Source organism: Chiloscyllium plagiosum, unplaced genomic scaffold (assembly GCF_037043375.1).
Source record: "Chiloscyllium plagiosum isolate Xiang-an unplaced genomic scaffold, Cpla_swu_hap1 HiC_scaffold_9, whole genome shotgun sequence".
In the NCBI taxonomy this organism is placed as follows: Eukaryota; Metazoa; Chordata; class Chondrichthyes; order Orectolobiformes; family Hemiscylliidae; genus Chiloscyllium; species Chiloscyllium plagiosum.
The window spans coordinates 35,062,440-35,090,404 of record NW_028270147.1 but is presented as its reverse complement, the minus strand read 5'-3'; the positions used below and the strand labels follow the sequence as shown (position 1 = coordinate 35,090,404).

The window sequence follows — 27,965 nt, the reverse complement described above, 5'->3', positions numbered from 1 at the left end:
ATGACATTTCAACAAGTGAATATGGGGCCATCTTTGTGAGGGGCAGGTGTTGGGCAGCATTAGCGCCATTTTTGGGAAGGGTGGACGTTGGTCTTGCGACATGTTTGTGAGGGGCAACCAGGTTACTTGGTGGCGTTGGGGATATTTTGATGAGAGGCGACAGTGGTGTCTGGTGCCATGTTTATGAGGGGCAATCGACGATGTGGAGGTACCGGGATGGATAAGATCAGAGGTCAGGATTAAAATGGTGCTGGAAAAGCACAGCAGGTCAGGCAGCATCCGAGGAGCAGGAAAATTGATGTTTCTAGCTGGAGCCCTTCATTAGGAATGAGGCTGGGAGTCTCGGGGGTGGGGAGAAGGTAGCTAAGAGTGCAATAGGTGGCTGGAGGAAGGGGTAAAGGTGACAGGTCAGAGGGGAGGGTGGAGTAGATAGGTGGAAAGGAAGATGGACAGGTCATGAGGATGGAGCTGAGCTGGCAAGTTGGAACTGGGGTAAGGGGAAATGAGGAAAATGGTAAAATTAACACTGATGCCCTGGGGTTGGAAGGTTCCGAGGCGGAAGATGAGGCGTTCTTCCTCCAGGCATCAGGTGGTGAGGGAGTGGCATCGGAGGCGGTCCTGGACCTGCATGTCCTCGGCAGATTGGGAGGGTGTGAGAAACAAAGCTCACTCACTTCAATAATTTCAGTCCAAGACAAGATCTGAATCAGTAGTATCGTTTATTACGGTCTTGCAAGGGAGATGTGGTGTCCACTGTCCACAAGGCACACACACACACTGAATTTAACGAGTACATAATATTTATGTAATTTGTTTCTCTTCTCCCCCCATTGCTCCTCCCCTGTTTACACCTGTTTCTAATCTAAACCCGGCTGTTTATCTATGAACTCATCAGGCCCTGTCCGTGACAAAATGCTTATCTCTGGCCTCACAAGGCCATTTGACCATCTCCCTCTGTGTTCTTATTGTTATTTATCCTTCTTCACTGCCATCTGTTTTCGTGCTTACCAAAGCAATATTTCCTTTTATCCTTCTTCACCGAGCTTTATGACCTCTTAATGGTGGTCCTTTTTGTTTGTTTTGCAGAACCGGGGAACAGATGCTTGTAACTGTTTGTACAGGCATATCTAGCTTAACCTATACCCCTTCCCCTCACAGCACCTTATCTATTTGTCTGTAACATCTACCATTGTTTGTAGGCACATTTCATTCTTGTATGCACATTTTAGCTAATGCAAAAGTAATTATATATTTTTTTCATGTAGTTTTCATTCTTGTGAACAGCTCTTGGCTGAAACAATTATACACTGGTGTGAGTTCATTTACCTTGCATAAACAATTATGATTGCAGAAGTAACACTGCTTTACCTATATCCCACAATTTCCCCCTTTTTCTTTAATTATCATTTTTTATCTTCTGCATTTTTCTTATATGTCGCTTCCAAATTGATGAGCATCTTTCCTGAAATTTCATTTATTTTGGAAATCGCCCTGAGGTCACTTATTCCTTCATTGTTTAACAGGTAGAGCCCTTCTCTCCGATTGCTCTTTAGGGGCATTTGTTTCATTAAGGCTGTCTCAATCAGTCTTTGGGTGTGCCCTCGTATACAGCGTATGATACAACAACCAATGACGACCAATACCCCGGCTACTACTATCAGGGAAGTAAAGATGGAAACCACCACCCCTTTGATTCAAGCCATCCCGTGAGAGATGTATCTACTCCTGAATTCTCAGCCAGTTCCTCTGCTAAGGTAGTCAATCCCCTTAAGGCACAAGTAATTGAACCATCAGGCGCAGTATTATTAGGAATAAATGTACAACAGCTTCCTCCTAACATCACACACACACACACACCCTTTTTCCGCTAAAATCATATCAAGGGCCATTCTGTTTTCCCATGCCATCCTACTTGTCGCATCAAGCTGTTCTGATATTCCTTTAACCGCATCACTTGTATAATTTATAAATCGCTGCTGATTATAGAAAATGTAATTTATCCAATCTACATTTTTATTAATCGTTACCCACCAGAAGAGAGCTGACTCAAAGCCTGCTGCAATCTGGTTGCGAGTCTTGAACTCATCCGGTACCTCCCCCCCCCCATAGAGTCTAGATAAATCCTGTCATCAAAAGAGGTGTCTAACAGTGATTTCTTACTCCTTCCCTTTTTCTCTACTATCTTTTCCTTCTCAAATGCCAGGGTAAATGGAATTGCCAATTGTACAATTGCACATATCCCTCTCCAATCTGGAGGTAGGGTGGTTCTCAATATTTTTCCTCCACAGTACCACCACAGATCCGCTCGGGGAATCTTTAGTGCTGAGTAGTTTCCTCCCTTGTCCGTTTCGGTGACATTCTTGATCTCTGTACATAATTTCAGCTCCCCCAAATCTCTAGACCGAATTGTACCTCGCAGACACACGCACAATGTGTGATTTCCAACTGCGACTGAAAACGTAGGGGGGATGCTTTTAAATCTTTCTTCTCCAAGGGAGGGAATATCAGAGATAGGGAGGTACAGTTCCTATCATTCCATGCAGTCTCATCCTGATAAGGGCTATCATACATTTCATGCCCTTCCTGTCTCACTTCCACCCGAGCGGAAAGGGAACCACCTGGGCCACTGGTCTATCGGAGGCACATGCATAGCAATTGCTCTTGTTCAGACTTTTTACAGTGTACTTTACCCATTCAACCCAGGCATTTGCATCCCCGTATCCAGTTTCTATTTCGATGGTCTGTTTCAAGTCCTTTATCTCTATGATTTTTACCACCTTTGGGTTGTTAGGAAGGGCAAAAGGTTGTTTCTTATTATCCCGTAGTTCTGTCTGTTTTCCCTGTCCTACGCTAATTCAAAAACAACAGCCCGAGAAATCCTTCCCGTTTGTTTTCATTTTTATGCCAAATGTTTCATCTAATTGTATCTCATAGGTGCCCCTCCCCCCCCAGAGTTGCTTCGTGGTTTTCTTTATTGTTAAGTATTTTGGGTTACGCTCTTCATCGGGACAATTGAAAGTTGATTGGAAGGGGGCCTGGTGTACTGTGACGAGACCATTATGCCAAGAACCATCCCCAAGGCCATCCCCGTAGAACTTGAGATGGATGTATCTCTGAGCTGCTGTACTGTCTTTGATTATCTACATCCCCACAATTTACTAAGCTGCATGCATTGACATCTATTACCTGCGGATTATCATACTCACGAACCGTTAATAACACAGATGAAAATAATGTTTGACAATATCCCAATACTAAGAGAGCCTGTATCATTACCCTAAGCATCCCCAGCATTCTAAAAAGTGTGCTGAAGCACCGAAAGACTTAATATACAATCCTACAGAAATAATCCCACGCTTGCATCGCCACTGTACAATCAGTTACTCAAAGTCTCTTTAGCCTGAGTTTCAGTGGTTCTTCGGTTGATTCGGCTGTCTAGACTTCTTCCTTAACCAGAGATTCCACTGGCCCTTTGATCCGAGTCCAGCCTTTTTCTGCCGTTCTTATCGCCGTTTCGGTGGTCAAAAGAGCCTGATACGGCCCTTCCCAGTCCAGTTGCATTTTAGTCTCTATCCATGATCTTACTAAGACCCAATCTCCTGGTCGAATTGGATGAACAGCGAATTCAAGGGGCGGAGTCTGTGCTAATAAACCTTGTTTCCTGAGGAAAGACAAAGAGGAGGACAAGCCCAGTATATACTTCTTTAAGAACAATTCTTTAGTTTCTGGGATTGGCAGTGGCCAGAGATAGGAGCTTCCTAAGAACCTGGGACAGTAGGTATTAAGGAATAAACCACTGCTTCTTTAGTTACCTCATCGGCCAGTAATGTAGCTTTCCATTCTTTAATGAATTAATGCAGTCATGTTTTAAATTAACCATGAATCAATATGACACATCACTGAGAATGTGTGAAGGGATCCTGCCAATTAATATTGATTCAGGCTAACACAATAAATTTATTATAAATATTAATTATATATTATATAAAAATCATTATCTGTAATTCAGGGTGGAACAAGTGACGAAAACATTTTTAAAACTGTAATTGCGCAGTTCTGTTTGTTTACTAGTCACTTGTGATTTTTCATTCTGTTTCTGTAATTGTTTTGCTCGAGCACATTCATTTTTAAGAACCTCGACAGATTTCATAGCACCATTTGCAGTTAATTCAATCCCCAATTTGGTGGCAGTATCTTGTCATGAGCGCAAAATTGATTCTTCGTGCCTCTCATCACAAAACTGTCGCCATAATGCAATTAACTCTTTCGTTCCCGCTGCCTTGGGCTTAAAATTTAAGGATGACCTTACTGCCCCCTGTATCGACTAGGACAATACGTCCTCTTTATAAAAGTCCCACCTTTAAATTTATCAAGGGTTTCTGGTGGGTCCCCGGGGGCAGGAACCCCTGGCATCTCTATTTTTCATCAAAGTTCACAAATGGTACTGCCTTTACTTCCGTTTTCAGATCTGGACACACTCTCTTAAAGTGACCTATCTTTCCACAGTAATAATATCCCGCCTGTGGGGATTTCCACTTCCACTTCCTGACTGTAAGGCTGTTTTTCATTGACATATAAATTCAAATATTTACAAACCCAGTCTTCATCCGACCTGTACTTTGGCCAGAAGACGGCAGGATGAAGAATGGATTTCTTAGTCCATACAAAGCAACAATATTTAATCATCTTTTTCCTATCTTTTTCCCCTGTAGAAGTATTATTTTTCCAATTCCACAACATCCTTCCCAACGGACTTTCTGGAGATATGTTAGTAGGGGACCCCGCCTCCATTTCCATTGCCTTTTTTCTTTTGTTTTCCCAGAGGCTTTTTCCATATCGAGCACAGCCCATATTGAGTTCCTTCGTTAGTCCCTTATTAACTACTAAAACTCAATCCCAGCCACGAAGGCAGTACTTAAAAGTCAATTTTCCTACCTTGGCCTGTGCACAGAGTTGCCTGGCCCCTTTTTGCCGTATTATCTATTGACCTCCTTTCACTGATTCAGATGTCTCTCTTGTGGGATTCGTACCAGTCGCCCAAGGGAGTGGACCAATCCGGGACACGGGACCACTCCTCAATCGGGAACGGGATGCGTCTTCCCAGTGTCCAGGACCAGTTACTCCCCCCGGCGATGGAAGAATATCCTGGACGAGCCCTCAATTGTGAGAAACAAAGCTCATTCACTTCAATAATTTCAGTCCGAGACAAGATCTGAATCAGTAGTATCGTTTATTACACTCTTGCAAGAGGGGTGTGGTGTACACTGTCCACAAGGCACACACACACACACTGAATTTAACGAGTACACAATATTTATGTAATTGGTTTCTCTTCCCTCCTCCCATTGCTACTCCCCTGTTTACATCTGTTTCTAATCTAAACCCTGCTGTTTATCACTGAACTCATCAGGCCCAGTCCGTGACAAAATGCTTATCTCTGGCCTCACAGGGCTGTTTGCCATCTCCCTCTGTGTTCTTATTGTTATTTATCCTTCTTCACTGCCATCTGTTTCCGTGCTTACCAAAGCAATATTTCCTTTTATCCTTCTTCACTCTGAGCTTAATGGTGGTCCTTTTTGTTTGTTTTTGCAGAACTGGAAAACAGATGCTTGTAACTGTTTGTACAGGCATATCTAGCTTAACCTATACCCCTCCCCTCACAGCACCATATCTATTTGTCTGTAACATCTACCATTGTTTGCAGGCACATTTCATTCTTGTATGCACATTTTAGCTAATGCAAAAGTAATTATATATCTCCTTCACATAGTTTTCATTCTTGTGAACTCAGCTCTTGGCTGAAACAATTATACACTGGTGTGAGTTCATTTACCTTGCATAAACAATTAGGATTGCAGAAGTAACACTGCTTTACCTATATCCCACAAGGGGGAGTTGAAATGTTGGGCCACAGGGCAGTGGGGTTGATTGTTGCGGGTTTCCCAGAGACGTTCCCTAAAGCTCTCTGCAAGAAGGCGTCCAGACTCCTTCCGGAGGAGACTGCATTGGGAGCAACAGATACAATAAATGACGTGTGGAAGCACAGGTGAAACTTTGACAGATGTGGAAAGCTCCTTTGGGGCCTTGGATGGAGGTGAGGGGTGAGGTGTGGGCACAGACCACGTCTGTGGTCAGCAAGGTTTTGGAAGGAATTCTGAGGGATAGGATATATGACTATTTGGAAAAGCATAGCATGATTAAAGGCAGTCAGCATGGCTTTGAGAGGGGCAGGTTGTGCCTAACTAATCTTAACGAGTTCTTCGAGGACGTGACAAGATGAGTCGATGAAGGTTGAGCAGTAGATGTGGTGTATGTGAACTTCAGCAAAGCATTTGATAAGGTTCCCCATCGTAGGCTCGTTCATAAAGTCAGCAGGTATGGGATACAGGGAGATTTGGCTATCTGCATTCAGAGTTGGTTGGCTGACAGAAAGCAGAGAGTGGTAGTAGATGGAAAGTATTCTGCCTGGATTCAGTGTTGAGTGGTGTTCTTGGGCCTCTCATCTTTGTAGTTTTTTTTATAATTGACTTGGATGAGGAGATTGAGGGGTTGGTTAGTAATTTACAGACGACACAAAGGTTGGAGGTGCCGTTGATAATAATGAGAAACATGGATAGACTCAATAGCCAGAGACTTTTGTCCAGGGCAGGATGGACTGGGATGAGGGGTCATAGTTTTAGGTCATTAAGAGGAAGGTATAGAGGAGATGCCAGAGGTAGGTTCTTTATGCAGAGAGTTGTGAATGCATGGAATGCATTGCCAGCTGTGGTGGTGGAAGCAGAGTCATTAGGGACATTTAAGCGCCTGCTAGACATGCACATGGACAGCAGTGAATTGAGGGTGCATAGGTAAGGTTGTTTTATTTTACATTAAGATTAATCCTTTGCAGAATGTTGTGGGCTGAAGAGCATGTTCTGTACTGCACTTTTCAATATTCTAATTCCTGCGGTGGCAGAGGAAGGTGGTTTTTGGGGGTGGGGCGGCGTGGACTTGACCAGGTAGTCGTGGAGGGAATGGTCTTTGTAGAAAGCAGATAGAGTTGGGGACGGAAATATAGCCCTGGTGGTAGGGTCTGTTTGGATGTGGCAGAAATGTCAGTGGTAGGGTGGGAGGTGGTGTAATCCAGGTAGCTGTGGGAGTCAGTGGGTTGTAAAAAGAAAAAGTCAGTGTTAAGTCAGTCATCGTTGATGGAGATGCAGAGGTCCAGGAAGGGGAGGGAGGTGTCAGAGATTAATTTAAGGTCGGGGTGGAATGTGGTGAAGCTGATGAATTGTTCAACCTCCGCATGGGAGCATGAGGTGGCACCGATGCAGTCATCAACGTAGCAGAGGAAAAGGTAGGGAGTAGTACAGATGTAACTCCGGAAGATGGACTGTTCTACATAGCCGACAAAGAGACAGGCGTAGCTGGTGCCCATGGCCACCCCTTTCGTCTGGAGGAATCGAAGGAGAAATTGTTGAGGGCGAGGACCAGTTCAGCCAAACAAATGTGTGTTAGTGGAAGGATACTTGTGGGGTAGACGGGAGAGTAAGAAACGGAGGGCTATGTAGAACAATCCACCTTTGGGAGTTACACCAGTACTACTCCCTACCTTTTCCTCCATTACATTGATGATTGCATCGGTGCCACCTTGTGCTCCCACGAGGAGGTTGAACAGTTCATCAACTTCAACACATTCCACCCGATCTTAAATTCACCTGGACCATCTCTGACACCTCTCTCCCCTTCCTGGACCTCTCAGTCTACGATGACTGACTCAACACTGATTTTTTCTTTAAACAAACCCACTAACTCCCACATCTACCTGGATTACACCTCCTCCCACCCTACCTCCTGCAAAAATGCTATCCCATACTCCAGATTCCTCTGCCTCCACCGCATCTGCTCCCAGGAAGACCAGTTTCACCACAGAACACACCAGATGGCCTCCTTCCCCTCCCATGTGGTTGAAGATGCCCTCCAATGCATCTCATCCACGTCCTGCACTTCCACCCTCGAACCCCACCCCACCAACACTCTAGACAATAATCTGGTGTTTGACCAAGGGCCATCAGGCAGTGGTCAATGAAAAGCACAACAGGTCAGGCAGCATCTGAGTAGAAGAAAAATGGACATTCCTGATGAAAGGCTTTTGCCTGAAACATAGATTTTCCTGCTCCTCTGATGTTAACTGACCTGCTGTGCTTTTCCAGCACCACTCTAATCTAAACTCTGGTTTCCAGCATCTGCAGTCCTCACTTTTGCCTAGTGGTCAATGATATTCCAGAGAGCGACCACGTATCTGACAGCTTCTTTGGGAGGTGCAGCACTTGTGTTTTATAATGAAGGAGAACTTTGTAATTTACCCCTGTTTAAGGTTGTTCTCTGCAGAGGCAAGAGAAAGGTACTAGGAGTTTCTTTCCCTACACTGTTATAAACCCTTTTTCACACTGTTGTGAAACAGTGGAGGTTTGGTGAGGCGATAATGAAGATCAATACCTTGGTACTAAGCCTAAGCCTATCTTGCAGATTTCCTAACTTAAGCTTCAAGAAAATGATGTAGAGGAGCTGGTGTTGAACTGGGGTTGATAAAGTTAAAAGAAATAAAAAAATCACAACACCAGCAGGTTTATTTGTAAGCAATACCTCTTATTATGAAGCAGAAGACAATTTATAGCAAAAAGAATTATTTCATTTCATGACATTTTGAACAGAGGTGGATTGTTAAGTCTCTTTTTAGAATGGGTTGCAGGTTTCAGCTCATTAATATGTAAATGCAAGAACTACTTTTAAGTCTACCTTCAAGGTAACATAAGGTTTTATAACAAAAGGTGACATCTCAACTCAGACAATGCATTAAAAAGGTGCGAGGTTAGAGTCTGTGTATCCCAATCTTGAGTCAGACCAGTTCTGTTTCCAAAGTGGAATTTACAAAATATTACATGTATTGACTGCCTGCAGATGGTGCATTTTTTGGGCCAAATAAAATTTATCTGCAAACATTCTGTAAATACAAATTCACCCCATTGACTTAAACATGTGCATGTGGATGAGAGAGTGTGAGAATGTGTGCGCACGTGATGGGAATATAAGCCTGTGAGAGGGTGCGTCTGTCCAAGAGTGAGCATGTGGATGCGAGAGTGAGTGCAGAATATTGCACGCATCCTTGTACGTGAAAGTGTGTGTAGTGTAGTGGGGTCACCTGTAGCATGACAAGGTCCTGGTTGAGGATATCTTCAGGGGTACCATACTTGGCCATCAGCCTCTGCTTGGCCTGATAGCCCAAGTTCAGTACCCATGAGGATGGACTCAACTGGGACCTTTTGTTCATGTCACACTACAGGTGACCCCACTGCACTACACATGCCTTCTCTTTCTCTTCTCTCTCCTCTTTCCCCCACCCCCCCAAACTCTCAGGCTTGTAGTCCACACCCACTTTACCAAGCTTTCACACTCACACAATATTTGTTCAGTATTTCATTTCAGTTGCATGACACCAATCCGTTGTTATTAATGAAGTCTAATGCTTCACAATCACCTGAGGTAGGAACAGCACTCAAAGCTAGTGATTCCAAATAAACCTGTTTGACTATAACCTGTTGTGTGACTTAACTTCAGAAAGATAAAGAGGATGGAATAGAAGGCAACTTCAGGGAAATAAAAAACACTAATCGAATAGTTTAGTATTGTTAGAACTTCCAATAAAACTGCAACAGTAATGAAAGTAAAACACTATGGGGGTTGGAAATCTGAAATTAAGAGAAAAGACAGAAGAAATTCAACATCGGTTGCCAGACCTGCTCAGAGAGAATAGCAGGAATGCAACATGACTCCTTCAAAACCTGAGTAATAGTAAAGCAAGACAGAAGAGTTTTTAAAATACTGTTTACCAATGCTAATCTAATTCATTTCTAGATCAAGAGGACTCCGTACTAGTGGTGGAACTTTTAGAAGACAGTATTCATGTGTCTAAGGTTTTGGAAGGTCAAGTATAGGTGGAAATTATTGTGAATGGCAGAACCCTTTGAAGTATTGACATGCATAGGGATCTGTGGGTGCAGGTCCACAGATCACTAAAGGTGGAATCACAGGTAGATAAGGTAGTAAAAAGGCTTAGATGTGACTGCCTTTATTGGCAGGGGTATTGAGTATAAGGATGGACAGATTTAGTTTGACCATACTTAGAATATTGCACACTGTTCTGGTCACCACACTACCAGAAGGATTTTGATGCTTTGGAGGTGGTACAGAAAAAGGTTGACCAGGATGTTGATTAGGAAGGGGGATTTTAACTATGAAGGCAGCGGCATAAACTGGGCTCAACTTCACCGGAAAGCAGGAGGGTAAGGGGCAACCTAATAATAGAAGTTTAAAAGATTGTGAATGACATGGATAGTGTGGAAAGTAAAAAGTTCCCCCTTGGGTGGAGGGGTATGTTACCAGGTTCAAGGTGCAAAGGGGTGGGGGCACAGAGTTCAATAGAGATGAGAGGCGCAAGTTTTCCCCATACAAGGGGTGACAAGTGCCTAAGAACACATTGCCAGAGGTGGTGATGGAAGCAGACACTATAGCAGCACCTGGATGAATACACGTAGAGGAAAGTTAAGAGGACATGGATGTTGAGTGAAGACAATTTTATTATGCAAGGGCAAAACACGTCAGTGCGTGTTTGGAGGGCTGAAGAACCTCTTTGTGCTGTTCTTGGTTATTTTGCTGAAGTAAATATGCATGAAGTCATGGAAGCAGAAGTAGGTTATTCAGCCCATTGAGTCTGCTGCACCATTGAAGGAGGAGATTATGGATAGTCCTCAACTCCACTTTCTTGCCTTTCCCCATAACCCTCTATTCCATTACTGATAAAAACAAAATCAGTATTGCAGCCATACCAAACCTCAACAACCCTCTGCAGTTACAAATTCTACAGATGCAGAACCTTTTAGAAACACCTCACTGTGCCTTAAGTGTGCAACCCCTCACTAAAATTATGCCTATCCTAGACCCCACAAGATGAAAGAACAAAGCTTGATCTTTCACTTAGGAAAAATTCACTACAAAATCAAAAGGGAAAACATACTAAGGGGGAGAAAGATCCTCCATACATTCTATGCATCAGGATCCACTTGCTGATCATCACCCCTAAAGCATTAGTGTTTTCTTCTCTCTGCATTTCTTGTAAATTGTCTGAGTCTAAGACAAAAATCATGAACGAAGTGTCTTTTTAAAGCAATACTGTACTACTAGACAACTGCTAGCAGTTGAAAAGAACAAGCAATCCTGAGAGCACTTTGAACAGGGCCAATATCAAAGAACCCATCACATTACTTTGTTACAGTTTTGCCTGGCAATGATGAAATTGTTCAGGTAGTTTAGAATTCAATGAAGTGAAAAATAGGACAAATCAAAAAGGTGCTCAGATGACAAAAAAAAAGCAGAAAAGAGCAAAAAAAAAACTACATATCAGGTTGATACTAAAAATCTAAAAATGAGAATGTTAAAAACAGAAGTAAACAAAAACAAAAACGCAAAAATCCTGTGAAGTGACAGTGGTGTTAATTTGAAAGCTTCCCTTAGGAGAGGAATCAAAATATAGGTGGAACACCAAAGAGGGTGGCGAGGTGAGATTTCTGGAGTCTGAAACGGAAACATTTACTAATTGTAGGGTGAGGAAATAAACAAAATAGATGAGAGACATATAAACTTTAATCTGGGTGGTAGAAGGTGAGGCACAGTACAGGTTGCACGTTTCACAAACAGCAAATATTGTCTTACTTCCAAAAGTCACCAATAGTTGCATTATGGTTTTAAAAAAAATGCTGGCTGACCTTGTTAGTCATTATAGCAGCTGATTTATCTAGTGCACCTAAAGGCAAATGGAACAGAATGTGGATAAAGTGTTTCTCCTACAAAAGTAGGAGACTTCACAAAAATGGAGTACTTAAGAGTCATAGAAATGTACAGCATGGAAACAGACCCTTTGGTCCAACTCGTCCATGTCGACAAGATATCCCAACCCCATCTAGTCCCATCTGACCCATATCCCTCCAAATCCCTTCCTATTCATAAATGAGAGATCATGTTGCGGCTGTACAGGACATTGGTTAGGCCACTTGGAATATTGTGCGCAATTCTGGTCTTTTTCCCCATCAGAAGGATGTTGTGAAACTTGAAAGGGTTCAGAAAAGATTTACAAGGATATTGCCAGGGTTGGAGGATTTGAGCTAAAGGGAGAGGTTGAATAAGCTATGGCTGTTTTCCCTGGAGCATCAGTAGTGGAGAGGTGACCTTACAAAGGTTTATAAAATCACGAGGGGTATAGATAGGATAAATAGACACAGTCTTTTCCCTGGGGTGGGGGAAGTCCAGAACTAGAGGGCAAAGGTTCATGGAGAGAGGGGAAGATATATAGGTCGGGTGCTGGCAGTTGGGACTAGATTGGGTTGGGATATCTGGTCGGCATGGATGAGTTGGACTGAAGGGTCTGTTTCTGTGAAGTACATCTCTATGACTAGGACTATGAATAGATTCAGTGGATGCAGAAAGATGGTTTCCCTGACCTATTGAATTCTGTATCCCACAGATCTTTAGAAGCTCAGTCTCTTTCCACTTATGTAGTTAGATAAAAATCTAATCAAAAGGTATGTAAAAATAGTACAGGAGTACAGCATTTAGGAAGATGTGGTGGTGGACGGGCCCAGATGGGCTGAATATCTTCCTCTTGCTCCCATGCTCTTTCAACAAATCACAACTGAGCAAGATCTAAACACTGTTCCATTAAAAATAATGGAACTGGACCTCCCAACAGCAATGGTCAAAAAGGTGGCATTTTTTCCATTTGTGCATTTCAGTACATGTACTTCGAATTTTTTTTGCCAAATGAGCTTTATTGCTGTTAGTAATTGCTTCCAAAAGTACAGACTCTAGCTGCAAGATACTTTAAAATCAATGTACACAGTGAGCACAAAAACCTTTGCTATTAAGCGTGTTTGCCAGCATGATCTTTGCTGTTCCTTAATTCATGCATAGAGACTCTAATTATCTAAAATTCTCTTGCCCTTCAAATAAAAGTGGCAAGTTGCTTAGCTTGTGATTTCAAAATTTTGTGTTTGCAAAACGTTTTTATGTAGAGTAATGGAATTTGCTGCAAAAACAATCACTGCCACATTCAGGGACTACTTGTGCTGGTGCTCAATGGACTGGAGCTGCCTGATATAAATCACACATGCTTGCAGTTACTGACCTGCTTCAGGAGTTTGAACTATTACTTTAACTAGTTTTCTACATTTATGAAGCATTTATGACCATCTCTCACTTGTCAGATTGGTGACAGTGATGGGATACTAGATATGAAAATATACATCTACCTGAATGGGCTAATTTTTAAAAAAAAAGCTAAAATTAATCTGCAATTGCAAAAAACATTTCACTGCATATGGTTATCTTCCAAACACAGATATACAATGCACATGACAAAATCTGATACATGTCAGACTAGCTTTCATTGAAGTGGTGGTATAGTAGTATCATTGGACTAGTAATGCTCTGTGGACAAGCGTTCGACTCCCACGGTGGGAGCTGAAAATAAATACAATTAATACATCTAGACTTTTAAAGCTAGTCTCAGTTTTTAGCATGGTGACTATGACAAGGATCATTTGTAAACCATTGTCCTTTTTCTTTCCAGTGTAGGACGAAAGTTACCATTCTTACCTGACTTGACCTCCATGAGTCAACCAAATTACTGTGTCTCAACTGCTTTCTGAAAGAGCCTAGCAAACCACTCAGTTCAAGGGCAATAAATACTGGCCTTGCCAGTAACATCACATCCTATGAAAGTTATTTGTAAAAAAGAAACTTACCATAAGTGTTCAAAGTTTGTGCGAAGATTTGTAGCTCAGGTGCTCGTTGCTGTGGTTCTGTTCGCCGAGCTGGAAGTTTTTGTTGCAAACATTTCGTCCCCTGGCTAGGCAACATCAGTGCTTGGGAGCCTCCTGCGAAGCACTTCTTTGATGTTTCCTCCGGTGTTTATAGTGGTCTGCCCCTGCCGCTTCCGGTTGTCAGTTTCAGCTGTCCGCTGTAGTGGTTGGTATATTGGGTCCAGGTCGATGTGTTTGTTGATGGAGTTTGTAGATGAATGCCATGCCTCTAGGAATTCCCTGGCTGTTCTCTGTCTGGCTTGCCCCACGATAATGGTGTTGTCCCAGTCGAATTCATGTTGCTTGTCTGCGTGTGTGGCTACTAAGGATAGCTGGTCGTGTCGTTTCGTGGCTAGTTGATCATGTATGCGGATTGTTAGCTGTCTTCCTGTTTGTCCTATATAGTGTTTAGTGCAGTCCTTGCATGGTATTTTGTACACTACATTTGTCTTGCTCATGTTGGGTATCGGGTCCTTCGTTCTGGTGAGTTGTTGTCTGAGCGTGGCTGTTGGTTTGTGTGCCGTTATGAGTCCTAGGGGTCGCAGTAGTCTGGCTGTCAATTCCGAGATGCTCCTGATGTATGGTAGTGTGGCTAGTCCTTTTGGTTGTGGTATGTCCTCGTTCCGTGGTCTTTCTCTTAGGCATCTGTTGATGAAGTTGCGCGGGTATCAGTTTTTGGCAAATACCTTGTATAGGTGTTCCTCCTCTTCTTTTTGCAGTTCTGGTGTACTGCAGTGTGTTGTGGCCCTTTTGAATAGTGTCCTGATGCAGCTTCGTTGGTGTGTGTTGGGGTGGTTACTTTCATAGTTTAGGACTTGGTCTGTGTGTGTGTGGCTTTCCTGTATACCCTTGTAGTGAATTCTCCGTTCGGTGTTCTCTGTACCATCACGTCTAGGAATGGGAGTTGGTTGTCCTTTTCTTCTCCTTTCGTGAATCGGATTCCTGCGAGTGTGGCGTTGATGATCCGGTGTGTTTTCTCTATTTCTGTGTTTTTAATGATTACAAATGTATCATCGACATATCTGACCGAGTTTGGGTTGAATTTGTGGTAGGACTGTTTGTTCTAACCTTTGCATAACTGCCTCTGCTATGAGTCCCGAGATTGGTGATCCCATGGGTGTTCCGCGATGGTACAGAGAACACCGAACGGAGAATTCACTAAAGGGTATACAGGAAAGCCACATACACAGACTAAGTCCTAAACTATGAAAGTAACCACCCCAACACACACAAACGAAGCTGCATCAGGACACTATTCAAAAAAGGGCCACAACACACTGCAGTACACCAGAACTGCAAAAAGAAGAGGAACACCTATACAAGGTATTCGCCAAAAACGGATACCCGCGCAACTTCATCAGCAGATGCCTAAGAGAAAGACCACGGAACGAGGACATACCACAACCAAAAGGACTAGCCACACTACCATACATCAGGAGCATCTCGGAATTGACAGCCAGACTACTGCGACCCCTAGGACTCATAACGGCACACAAACCAACAGCCACGCTCAGACAACAACTCACCAGAACGAAGGACCCGATACCCAACATGAGCAAGACAAATGTAGTGTACAAAATACCATGCAAGGACTGCACTAAACACTATATAGGACAAACAGGAAGACAGCTAACAATCCGCATACATGATCAACTAGCCACGAAACGACACGACCAGCTATCCTTAGTAGCCACACACGCAGACAGCAAGCAACATGAATTCGACTGGGACAATACTACTATCATAGGGCAAGTCAGACAGAGAACAGCCAGGGAATTCCTAGAGGCATGGCATTCATCCACAAACTCCATCAACAAACACATCGACCTGGACCCAATATACCAACCACTATAGCGGACAGCTGAAACTGACAACCGGAAGCGGCAGGGACAGACCACTATAAACACCGGAGGAAACATCAAAGAAGCGCTTCGCAGGAGGCTCCCAAGCACTGATGATGTCGCCTAGGGGACGAAACATTTGCAACAAAAACTTCCAGCTCGGCGAACAGAACCAGAGCAAAAAAACTTACCAATTTGAAACCAGCAAGATTAATAAAGGCAAATGAAAAAATGCTCACCCAGATTCTTAAGTTCAGTTAACACTTGATCACTTCAAAAAGCTTTATTAAAAGCAAGGAACAACAAATTTGATGTTAAGCAGTTTGATAAATCTCTAAAATTAAAAATAAATTTTTGCTCAACACTTGGTTGAAAGTTAAATGGGATTTACAAATTATAAAAAAGATCAACTGGTTTGCATGGCTTTTAATTTCTTTATTAAATATTACAATATAATGATGATTCTTCAATTCAATGAATCTCCATGCCCCAACATCCTGGGATTGGCTTTTCCACTTCAGTACTGCAATCATTTAGGGATAAACTAAGAAAACCTTAATTCAGTACTTCAACTAATTTTTTTAACATAAAAAAGACTTTTCAGAATCAAAAATCTATGATGCCTTTCCTCCTACTCCATTTCTGAACAGGATTTAAAAAGTGAATGAAATGCTTTCACTTACAAGTTAAGCAAAAGCAGCTTACTTTGCCTTTACAGTAGAACAATTCAAAATTGCCATGTTTCACATCAGTCGACACAAGTAGCACCAAGGGCTTAAATCTTTGCTTATACAAGGTAAGAGTTACAATATCCTGGCAGCTTGTTGAAAAACTAAAAGTCCATCAACAATTCAAAAGTTTCAGTAGTGTAACAAAGGAATATCAAGTTTGTTAAATACTACCATTTTGTATTTAATGTGCATAGTGAATTGACCCTTGGTTTGAAAATGGAATACAAAACCCACTATTCATTAAATTCAGAAACAAAGTAGGTAGTGTATTCTATTAGAATAATTATAAAAATGACTAATTGTTAAACTTAGAAAACGTATGTTTTAAATACAGTCCCACAATACCAACGTATTAAAATTGGTCTCTTGGAGCATTTGGGAGAGGATGGTGAAAGAGGGCAAGGGATACAGCAATTCCATTGTAGTACTTAAAAGCTCCAAGGTAATTTCTTCACAGGCAATTGAGAAATGGGTTAGAGAAATCAATGCATCTCAAAAAACTAATCAAGCCTGCACTGCTTTGTCTGCATACTTCTTCCTTTAGTTATGTGACAAAGTCAGTTCAAGCATATTAGATAAATCTGTACAATTTAAGAAAATTCATATAGACAAAGATTTGGAAAGAAGTTTGTAAGGACAGAAACAGTAAAGAGGAACACATGCACACTTTGTGGCCCCTGGGCGAATGACAGTTGAATTCGGTGGTCAACAGTTACAATGCAAGTACATTTAACAAATTTCAGATTCACAAATTGATGCTGATGACTTTTCAGCCTTGGGTTTTGGCAGTTTGTTCCTCCTTCTGCAAAGCTTGTCTCAAGGCTTTCAGGTTTTCTGTAGGACAAAAAAAAAAGACATTAACGAACTGCAACAGATGTAATATCGAGATGGGAAACAAAAATATTGGAATTGTACATGAATAAATTACAAGCCAGCTTTGATTTTGTCCATTGACAGTTAAAAAAGTGTGTAATCTGATGATCTTCCCCAATCACTTGTATTTAAATACCAACTTAACCTAAAAGAGTACCAATTAAGAAACTAAATGGTAATCAATCAGCAATTAATTCCATAACCAAGAAAGGACAAATGAGGCTATCTTAGGCAATAGTATATTCACGTCTAATTTAATCACAGCCCTTAAATATTCTAGGGGAGAAAGTGAGGTCTGCAGATGCTGGAGATCAGAGCTAAAAATGTGTTGCTGGAAAAGCGCAGCGGGTCAGGCAGCATCCAGAGAACAGGAGAATCGCGTTTCGGGCATAAGCCTGAAGAAGGGCTTATGCCCGAAACGTCGATTCTCCTGTTCCCTGGATGCTGCCTGACCTGCTGCGCTTTTCCAGCAACACATTTTCAGCCTTAAATATTCTAAGCAAACTAAAATATTCATCCTATATTCATGCATGGAGCCAAGAACAAATTCTTGAGTAACAATTGTGCAAAGAGGAAATGAAGGTTTCAATTTATTTAGTGGCTTTGATCTCATTACTGTACTGCTTCATTGCTGATACAAGCTTTCATGACACATTTTGTGAACAATTATTTTTGGCCCAGTGCTTGGACCACAAGCTATTGTTGATTTGGTACTCATCAATAATAAGCAGCTTTAAAAGTGATCCAAGACAGTTTAAATTAACGTGTTAAATATGCATCACCTGGAATATACACTCCACAGAGATTTCAAACAAACATACTATAATATTTAAGTACAGATATTGCTGAAACAATGATTCTGAAACTACTTATGCAAAGGAGGATTGAAACTCATCCCTATTTTTTTATCAAAATGGATAATGGGCAACTCTGACAATGGACCAAAACTTTTAAAGATGGATTGTCCCCAGTGGGGTCAACACTAGTTTTCATTGAATGCTCCTTTCTGTCATGGGGAGGCCATGATAAAGTCATTGTTTTGTTACAAGAAAGCAGTAACATCAAGAACAACATCTCGCAGAAAATAAATATCCTCTTTCCTATATTACAATTCTCAAAGTTGGACTTGACTTTTATCCCTGAACTCCAACAGTAACCAAGAACAAAAATAAAAATGAATTTCAAATGCCATTGAACCCACTGTGAAAACTGACTGCAGTTGGTCTCCAAGAGCACAACAGCGGCATTCCTAACCAGAACGTAAAGCTCAGTTACACAATTTGTGATTATTTCATTCATGAACTCAATCTGATTTTCAATTGTAAGTGTTTTTAAAATCTAAAAAGGGGTTGGTTTTATGGTAAAAAGTGAAACATCAGATTAAAAATCAACAAATCTGGCTTGTACTTAGTCAAGTACACAAATTTAAAAAAACATTTAACAAAAAAAATATCCCTTTTAGAACCACCTCAGGCATGAAAGAGAAGGATTTGGTACAAGAAATTCTGGAGTGATAACCATGTTTTTGGGATAGGTCAAACTCATCCTAAAACTGTAGGATGAAATAGAGATCTGTAAAAGCAGCTGCTTATGTTATGCCAGATTTCCTCCTTGGGTGTACTGTAAAATGGGTTGCTGATTTACTTTTGCCAGTGACCAATTTCATCCCAGGTTTTTCTATTTAGAAACAATTTACTGGACTCCAGGTAATTTGAGGATGAGAACAAAGAGCAAATAGCAATTGAAACAGCACTAGAAGTAACAAATATTTAATCCTGCCGTTTGTCTTTGCACAGGCAGATGAGCTTCAGTTCAGTATACACATCTATTATCCTAAGAAAATAGAAATTAAAAAACATACTGTTAAAATCTTGAAATATTTCTATCCTCTCATCCATGTAAGTTTGCAATATGTTGGCGTAATTTTCAACATTATAATCAGGTAGCTGAGTCATCTCCAGGAGTTTGTCATCTGCATCAATCCACAAGTGCAGTTTCTGCAAGGAAAAAACACAACCCACTTTTTCTATGCATTTAAAAATGATGCATGGTCACTTATGATGCTAGGATAGAGTTGGAAAATTAGTACAAACATTTAAACACTCATCTGGCAGAATTCTGGATGAAGAAAATTTAGCTGCAGTTCTTAAAACTCAGATTAAAAAGGATCATTTTTCCACCAGCAAACAGTCAAGATTTCACATCTGGATGTCATTGCAGAGTTTCCCCTACACCTCATACTGGACTCAATAAAATAAAACCGTAAGTGCTTATTACTTATGTTTCATAGCAAAGAAATATGGATGCTGGAAAATTTGGAACAAAACCAAAAACAGGAACTGCTGGAGAAACTCAGTAGGTCTGCCAGCACCTGTGGAGAAAAGCAGACTTAACATTTTGTAGCATCTTGTCCATTTTTTAAAAAAAAGTAACAGATTTGACAGAGTATCAGTTGAATAATCAACAAAAGGGAAGCTGGTATTCTGTTGTGTTGTGTTGTTAAAAGAGTAGAGGATATACAACCAAAATGCTAATCTAATTTGCAGCAGATAAGTGTTTATATTCCATTACATAATTGCACAAGTGCCCAAGACACAAATCAGTCATGCAGGACAACAACATTTGGTCCAACTCATCCATGATCAGGTTTCTCCAAAACTAGTCAGGTTTGCCTACATTTGGCCTAAATCCCTCTAAACCTTTGCTGTTCATTATGTACCTGTCCAAATGTCTTTTAAAATGTTGCAATTGAACTTGCCACTACCACTTCCTCTGGCAATTTACACATACAAACCACCTTTTGTGAAAAAGTTGCTGAAATCCCATTTAAATCTTACCTTAATTATAACCCCTAGTTTTGAACTCCCATACCCTAGGGAAAAGAACTTTGCTGTTCACATCATGTTCCTCATGATTTAAAAAAAAAATCTAGATCATCCCTGAATGCCTATGTTCCAATTAAATAAGTCCCAGGCCTATCCAGTCTCAATAACTCAAACCCTCCAATCTCAGTAACATTTTGGTCAATCGGTTCTGAACCCTCTCCAATTTAATTAACATTCTTCCTGTAGCAGGGCTACCAGAACTGTACACAAAAACAGCCTAACCATTGTCCTATACAACCACAACATGTCCCAACTCCTATAGTCAATGGCTCGGAGCATGAAGGCAAGCATGCCACAAGCCTTCTTTACCACCCTATCTTCCTGTGAAGCAACTTTCAAGTAACTTTGCACCTGAACCCCAAGATCTGTCAAAACAGATTCATTAAAAATCTTAAAAACCAGAAGTCATTGGAGATGTTTAGCAGGTTGTGTGGAGTTCTTCAGCAGATTGGGGGAACACAGCAGAAATAGATACGTTAGAGACTTAATATGAACAAATGAGATGGTGTATTTTGGGAGATCTAATATGGGAGGGAAGCATACCACAAGTGGTGGAACCCTTAGTAGCATCAATCTAAGGGAGGATCTAGGTATACAGGTCCACAGTGGATAAAAAAGGTGGTCAAGGTGGCATATGGCATGTTTACCTTCAAATCAGTTGGAACATAATATAAAAAAAAAGGCAAGTCATGTTGCACCTGTATTGAACTTTAGTTATGCCACATTTAGAATATTGTTACATACAGCTTTGGCTGCTGCACTACCAGAGAATGTGAAGACTGAAAAAAAGGGTACAGAAATAGTTTACCAGAATGTCGCTTCTTTGGAGGGTCTTAGCTACAGAGAAAAGATAATTGTTTTTGTTTGAGAAGGCAACCTGAAAAAGCTTACAAAATTAGCAATGTTTAAGAGACATCTTGACAGATACATGAATAGGTAGACAGTAGAGGGATATGGACTTGTAGAGGCATTAGTTTTTAGTTTTGAGACATGTTGGCACAGTCTTAGTGGATCAAAAATGTCTGCTCCAGGTATTGTACAGTTTTGTTCCAGAGCAAGCAGAGACAAGCCCTACCAGCCATTTGCAGGTAACAGCAGACCATTGCAGTATCTTGCTAAGCATAACCACGGACCAACACAGAAGTTGAGTGCCAAGTGTTCTTTCATAGGATAGCACCGAAGATACAGCATACACTGGTGATCAAACCTGGGATCCTCATTATGTCAATTGCTCAGTAAGTCACCTGCCATCTAAAGCTAAAGGAACAAGTCAAAATTTTGAGTTGGGTGAAAAAAAGTCTAATAATTCATACCTGTTGAATTTCACGATGTTCATCCACCACTTGCTCTTCTAGTTCAATAATGTGAGCAACATCTACATGCAAGTCACAAATCTTTGATGGTGCCTCCTTAAAATGGAAGGACAATCAAGACAACATATGTATGAGCAAGAATTCAAGTGCATATAGCAAAAGGTCAGTGCTGGTTAACATTTTTGTAATAATTAATGTTTGAACTATTAACATTAGTGTAATTTAAAAATTACAGTGTACAGTACTGACTCCAAAGCAAAATATTTCAGATTTTCACAATCCTTGGCAAGAGCCAAGAGTGCTGAAAAAACCCAACTCTGACAGCATGCAAAAAAACAGGACACTGAAGAAAAATAAATTGACACAAAATGTCAAATTTCTCTGATGTCTGACCTGCTGAGTTTTACCAATTCTATGTAAAATAGAGTACAGCCTGAATGAAGGGTGAAATCATACTTAAATGAAACAAAAGTTATCTTAACACTACATTGAACAAATATGTAAGAAAGCTGCTGTCGGCAGCTGCCATCAGCACATGTGCAGAGCATCATGAAGACAGGCACGAGCATCATGCATATGCATATGCATAACAGCAGGGATTTCAGCGTGCACATTGGTATATGTGCAGAACAGTGCACAAACTGATCCCTGCTGGAATTGCACTATTGCCAATGGGGGTAAGCATTCACCAAAATACCATTCCCTCATTCTTCAGCAATATTATAGCCAAATCACGCAGCCAAAATGTGCATTATCCCAGAACTACCTAGTCCATTTTGGACCACAGCAAGATCCACGAAGGAGATTCTCGTTATATTGCTGGAATCAGCTCATTGTAGCGAGTCAATAAAAGGATTTACTGACAGTGGAAATCTGACCTGTTGGGTGGGTGTTTCATTTCCAACGTTTGATGGAAATTATGACGACAGCATCAGTTACGATTCTTGCTCTCATTTTAAATTTGTATTTTCAGGTCAATTTGCCAGTCTTTGATTTCTAGCAATTCGCGTTTTTGTTTAAATTCACATACTGATTAACACAACATTATAAAAATGGATAACTAACAATACAGCAGCTTCATTTTTTGGAAAGGAATTAAGGCAATATCAAATGTTGAACAATACAGCTAAAGAAAATACAAAAGTCAGAGGGAGTTGTATTTAAAACAGTAGAGAGATGCAGTCTGACCAGGGCACCGAAACTGGGTTCTGCCAAATGAGAATATATTTCAAGCACCAGAAGGAGGAAATGAAAGATCCAATTTTACATGGGTAAAAAGTTGGGCTTTTAAGTCTGGAGAGACTAGCACAGAAGCATAATGGCACAGGACAGCACCATGCAGCATATTATACTTGCACTAGGTCATTTCCTTGTGCCAACCTCCTACTCCATACTCTTGTACAGTAGCACCTCGACATATGAATGATCCCGTTCACGAACAGGATTGTATGTAAAATTTTGCTTCAACGTATGTATGAAATTCAAGGTACGAATGCAAAAAAGCCCGTGTGCGACCACGTGGTTTCATTGTTCTGCTTTGCTACGTGCTTGTTGAACGCAAAAGCTCTCGGGGCCCCGCATGATCTCATTCAGTTAGTCTTTGGCGCGTGTGCTGTGAACAGCCGTCCAAGCATTTTTACGCTATCTGAACAATGGGAAAAATTGATTCAGTTCGCGAACTGGGCCCTAGAACGGATTAAGTTCTCAAGTCGAGGTGCTACTGTACATGTTTATCCAAATAATCAATGTTGTTGTGAAAGCTTCAATTGGACCTGCCTCCACCACATTTTCAGACAAATGCATTCTATACCCTAACTACTCACTGAATACAATGAAATAGAACTATATTTGCCAAGTTAATGGAATTTAAATAATAAAAGAGATATTCTGAGAGACTAGGACAATGCAACATAATAAAATGCAAACAAAACAGAAGTCACTAATAATTAGAAAATACTGCTATGGCAATTGTGAAGATGCATAAGAACAAGGATCAGGAGTCAGCCATTCTGTTGTCAAGCATTCAATAGGATGATTGGCACTTCACTCATCCATTTTCCTGACCCCTCTCAATCCTCAACTCCCCTACTGATCAATCTGAGACTTAAATATACATAAGGACTCTGCCCTATAGCCCAGTAGGAAGGAATTACTCCTTATTTCAACCTTAAAATTGGCACCTCCTAATTCTGAAACTATACCTTCTAATCCAAGACTTGAGGAGAAACAGCCTCTCTGCATTTATACTATGTCCCTTAAGAATCCTACATGTTTCAATGAGATCACCCTTCATTCTAAAATCCAATAAGTCAAATCCCAACCTGTTTAACTTTTGTCCTTAATCTGTTTAAATTGCTGGGTGAAGTAAAGAAAGCTAGCTGGTTATTATGGAGGCCCTGTCCTCAACTGTATATAGACTTAAATTGAAAAAACATTATGCACGTTAGACAACATTACGAAACACCCTTAAAATCATTGAATTTTATTTTTATATTCAGAAACGTTAATGATTTAAAGCTACTTCATGCCAGTACGAAATAACATGCATTCAGTTGTAAATCTAAATGACAAAATCATCAAAAAGCAATTAATCAGAAGTTGCTTATACTTATATGCAATAATGTAAAGGAATACTAAAATAAACTATTCTGAAAAGACAAAGAAAACATGTTGCTGAATGAGCTAAGGTACAATTTTTTTGATGTTATGCTTATGTGGAACAGTCTCAGTGAAAAGATCAGCCATGATCTTGCTGAACAGCAGAACAAGCTTGATGGGCCAGGTGGCCTACTCCCATTTCTTAAGTTTAGATACTTTTTTTGAACTTCGTCCTTTCTCCCTTTCACTGTAAAAGGAAATTTCATGTAGAATAGCCTTTATTATCACATTGGCCTTTTGAATGGCTCAACTGAATCTCCTCCTACCATATCTTCAGCCAGTGCATTCCATACACCAACTACTTGGACTGAAAAATGTTCTCTCACACCACTCTGCTCTCTTTTGCAAATCGCTAAAGTCTACACCTTCATCTTTCTTCCTTTTACTAACAAAGTTTCTCTTTATCTATTCCATTTAAGCCACTCAGGATTTTGGAACCCGATTTGCTCTTAGCCACCTTCTCAAGGAGAACAGTCCCAATCTCTTAGATCTATTCTCAATGCAAATTTCTCATCCTTAGAAGTGATTTACAAGAATTTTTGCATGTTCTCTATGATGCATTCACAACACCACCGTAGGAGTAAAAATTAGGCCATTCAGCACATCAAGTATGCTCTGCCATTCAATTATGGCTGATACGTTTTTCAACCCCATTCTCCCAGTAACCCTTGATCCCCTTGACACTGAAGAATCGGAGTTTTAAATATTCGAGAGGACTTGGTCTCCATAGCTTTCAGTGGCAATGAATTCCATATATTCACCATTACGGCTGCAAAATTTTCTTCATTCTCAAATAAAAAAAAGAGGAGTTCTCCTTACTCAGGTCTTTCCTACCAATGGAGGCATCTCCCCAACATCTTCTGTCCAGGTCATTCAACATTCTATGTTTCAATTAGATTCCCCCTCATCCTTCTAAACTCCATAGAGTTCCTTAAAGCCAAGCTTTTTGGTCCTGGGACCATTCTCATGGAGTATGTTCCAAGGAGGTTCAAGGCCAGTACCTCCCTCGAGATATGGGGCCTAAAACTGTGCACAATACTCCAAATATGGTATAACCAGAGCCTTCGCCTCTAAAAGCAGGGATATACTTCTAAATTTTCAAATTAAATGCCATCTTTTTATGTGCCTTCGTAAATATTGACAACCTGTAAGTTTATCTAGAAATAATCCTGGATTAGAATTAAAGTCTCTTTGCATTTCAAACTTCTCAGAATTTTCTCCTCATTTAGAAAATAGTCCAAGGACTAAGTACTCATGCGTTTTAAACAAATTCACTAAAAATGTTAAAGCTGCACTTTCCAAACTCTCAACCCTCTAGAAGGGCAAGAGTAGCACGTACACGTGACCACCACCACCTGCTAATTCTTCTCCAAGCCACTCACCATCCTAACGTGGAAATAGTTTTACTGATTCTTTACCATCACTTGGTCAAAATCCTGGAATGCACTCCAAGGGCATTGTGGGTAAACTTGAAACACTGACTGCAGTGATTTAAAAACCCGAGCTTCTGACAGGCACCTCCCCACACAGGGCTGAAAAGAATCACTTCACTTCTGCACTCTGCCTTTTATTAATAAAGTATGGACACTACATGCTTTACTTATTGCTCTTTCCAACTGTCCTGCCACCTTCAGTGATCTGTGCACATATATACTCAGGTTCTCTTTAGAATTTCCTTCCTCTAGCTTACATTGAAAGACAATGTTCTACCAAAATGCACCACCTCACATGCCTATTCATACTCCTGTAAACTAGCACAGAAAAGTCTGCTTTATGCTTGAAGAATTTTTAAATACATTCTCAAATCCTCACTTGGTGTCTTACAGTAAAAAAAATGTTAGAGTCCAATATATTCTCAAAATATTTCTAAAGTCATTCTAAACTGTACTTACATTTTCCTTACAGAGCAACCGAATGTCAGACTCCAAGGACTCATTGAATCCTTGCTCTTCAGGTATTGTGGAACATACTGGCTGATTGGAAACTTCCTCAACACCAAGTTCTTTCACCCTTGAACAAAAAATGAATTTTTTTGGCAATTACTATAAAAACAGCAAAAAGAAAAAACCAAAATGCTTAATCACAAGTTAGGCTATTACATTTCGCCTAGTTCTATATTAATGATCAGCAAATTTACATTAATTGGGGAAAGTATTACTGAAACAAAAGACAAATTAGCAATCTAGAATTTACAATTCCATCATTATGATCGGAGGTAAACATACTTGAAATTCAACCTCAAAAAAAACAAATGGCAAAAATCATTGCAAGGTTAACTACTGCAGACTAACTCAAATCAATAGCCTTCACCTCTTTCCATCTCAAACAGACTCTGCAAAAGCATTGACAGATATAGAGTATGTTTAAGAAGCTTTTAATAGAACAAGCATTGGATGCATTAGAAAATAAACTTGTACCAATTAGGCATGACCTCATTTGCTTTATTAGCTATTTGAAATTCAATTATCATAGCTTAAGCGGTTACCTGTCTGCATATCTCAATGTATTTAATGTGTGTTCACAAGAATTTAATCCCGGTGAGATCATTGCAATCTGGAAGAGAAAAAATTTCAGCAAGATCAATAAATACTCTTATGAACTGATTCAAATGCAAGATCCCAAAATATAACATTTTCAGTTAAGGGAACGATTCCATGCTATAGGCAAAGCCATGTTAGAAGGACAGAAGCTCTCTCAAGAAAGCACCAGGTCTGACCTATAAGCAAATCCAGGTCCACAGCAAAATGCTAGATTAAACTGCTCTGGGCAGCCAGAGATAGCTGATAAAAGGCTGGTCTGACCAGTGATGCCCATATCCAACAAATGAATAAAAACAAAGTCAGTGCCAAAGCAAACTCAAATCTGAGATAGCTGGCAAAGTCTGCAGTCAAATTGAAGAAGTTGGCACGTTTGGATAAAAGTAGATAATATAGGCATCTTTGTTTCTGCTCAAGACAAGCTGACTGGACAGGGCCCAGATTCTTATCAGCCTTTACAGACTCTGGTTGGACCACTAGCAAATTACAATAACTATTTCCCAACAAAAGCAGGTTTTGCTCCCAGTCACTTTGTCAAACCCTGCTGGACACACACAGACAATGATTGGATTTTGATATTCTCTCATGCGGATTGTCACATGCTGATTGTTCGCTTACATTGATATTTATTTGAATAGTTTTTCAAAGGGCTGGAAGACTCATTACCAACACCTATTTGAAAGGCAACATTTATTTCCCTACAGATTGCACAAAAGCAAAATCAATGGTTCATGACAGTGTGCAAAGTAGTTACTCAGGACACCATGTACCCCACAAATGGATTTTCAGGATTTCATTATGAAACTGGATATTTAAGAATTAAGTGTTTAAAGCACAGACAAAAAGATGATAAAGGTGTAATTTTAAATTAATTGCAAATTGAACTTAATCTAAAAAAGATGAAATATTTGTGCTTTCCCCATCATTTGCTCATCTCCCATAAATTGTTTATAATTAACGCCTTAACATGTAAGAGACGATAAAGATATGAGAGCAATTAATCAACCAAGGAGTACAATAGCATTAGTTAGGTGAGGCACCAAAATATCACGCAGCAAAGCAGTTTGATGGCAAAACAAACTTTGCTGTTCCACACAACGTAACAGTGATCAATTCAGTACATTTTCCATTACCCACTTTTGGCTTGAATGTAAAATGCCTTTTGTCCAAAATGTTTAATATCTGTAAAAATTAAAGATGTACTTTGTGTAACAAGCTTCAGAAATAAATAGACT

General features: G+C 40.4%; 1 protein-coding gene and 1 long non-coding RNA gene across 4 annotated transcripts in view; one reads left to right on the top strand and one right to left on the bottom strand.

The window, feature by feature from the left end:
- The first annotated feature begins 453 nt into the window (after window positions 1-453).
- On the top strand, window positions 454-27,962 carry LOC148149117 (uncharacterized). 3 transcript variants are annotated; one of them, XR_015758134.1, is made up of 3 exons: window positions 454-492; window positions 21,578-21,697; window positions 26,099-27,962. It is a non-coding gene; the product is annotated as an uncharacterized LOC148149117 (long non-coding RNA). The 3 variants fall into 3 exon arrangements; XR_015758133.1 differs by lacking the exon at window positions 454-492 and adding an exon at window positions 19,520-19,599; XR_015758135.1 differs by lacking the exon at window positions 454-492 and adding an exon at window positions 21,323-21,457.
- Window positions 15,986-27,965, bottom strand: part of kif2c (kinesin family member 2C) — a 67,418-nt gene continuing 55,438 nt past the window's right edge. The window contains exons 16-20 of the mRNA XM_043699025.2: window positions 26,679-26,746; window positions 26,086-26,203; window positions 21,536-21,631; window positions 19,199-19,334; window positions 15,986-17,298 (exon numbers count right to left, since the gene is read on the bottom strand). Of these exons, the coding sequence (XP_043554960.1) occupies window positions 17,234-17,298; window positions 19,199-19,334; window positions 21,536-21,631; window positions 26,086-26,203; window positions 26,679-26,746 (483 nt within the window). The 3' untranslated portion in view covers window positions 15,986-17,233. The remainder of the gene's footprint in view (window positions 17,299-19,198; window positions 19,335-21,535; window positions 21,632-26,085; window positions 26,204-26,678; window positions 26,747-27,965) is intronic.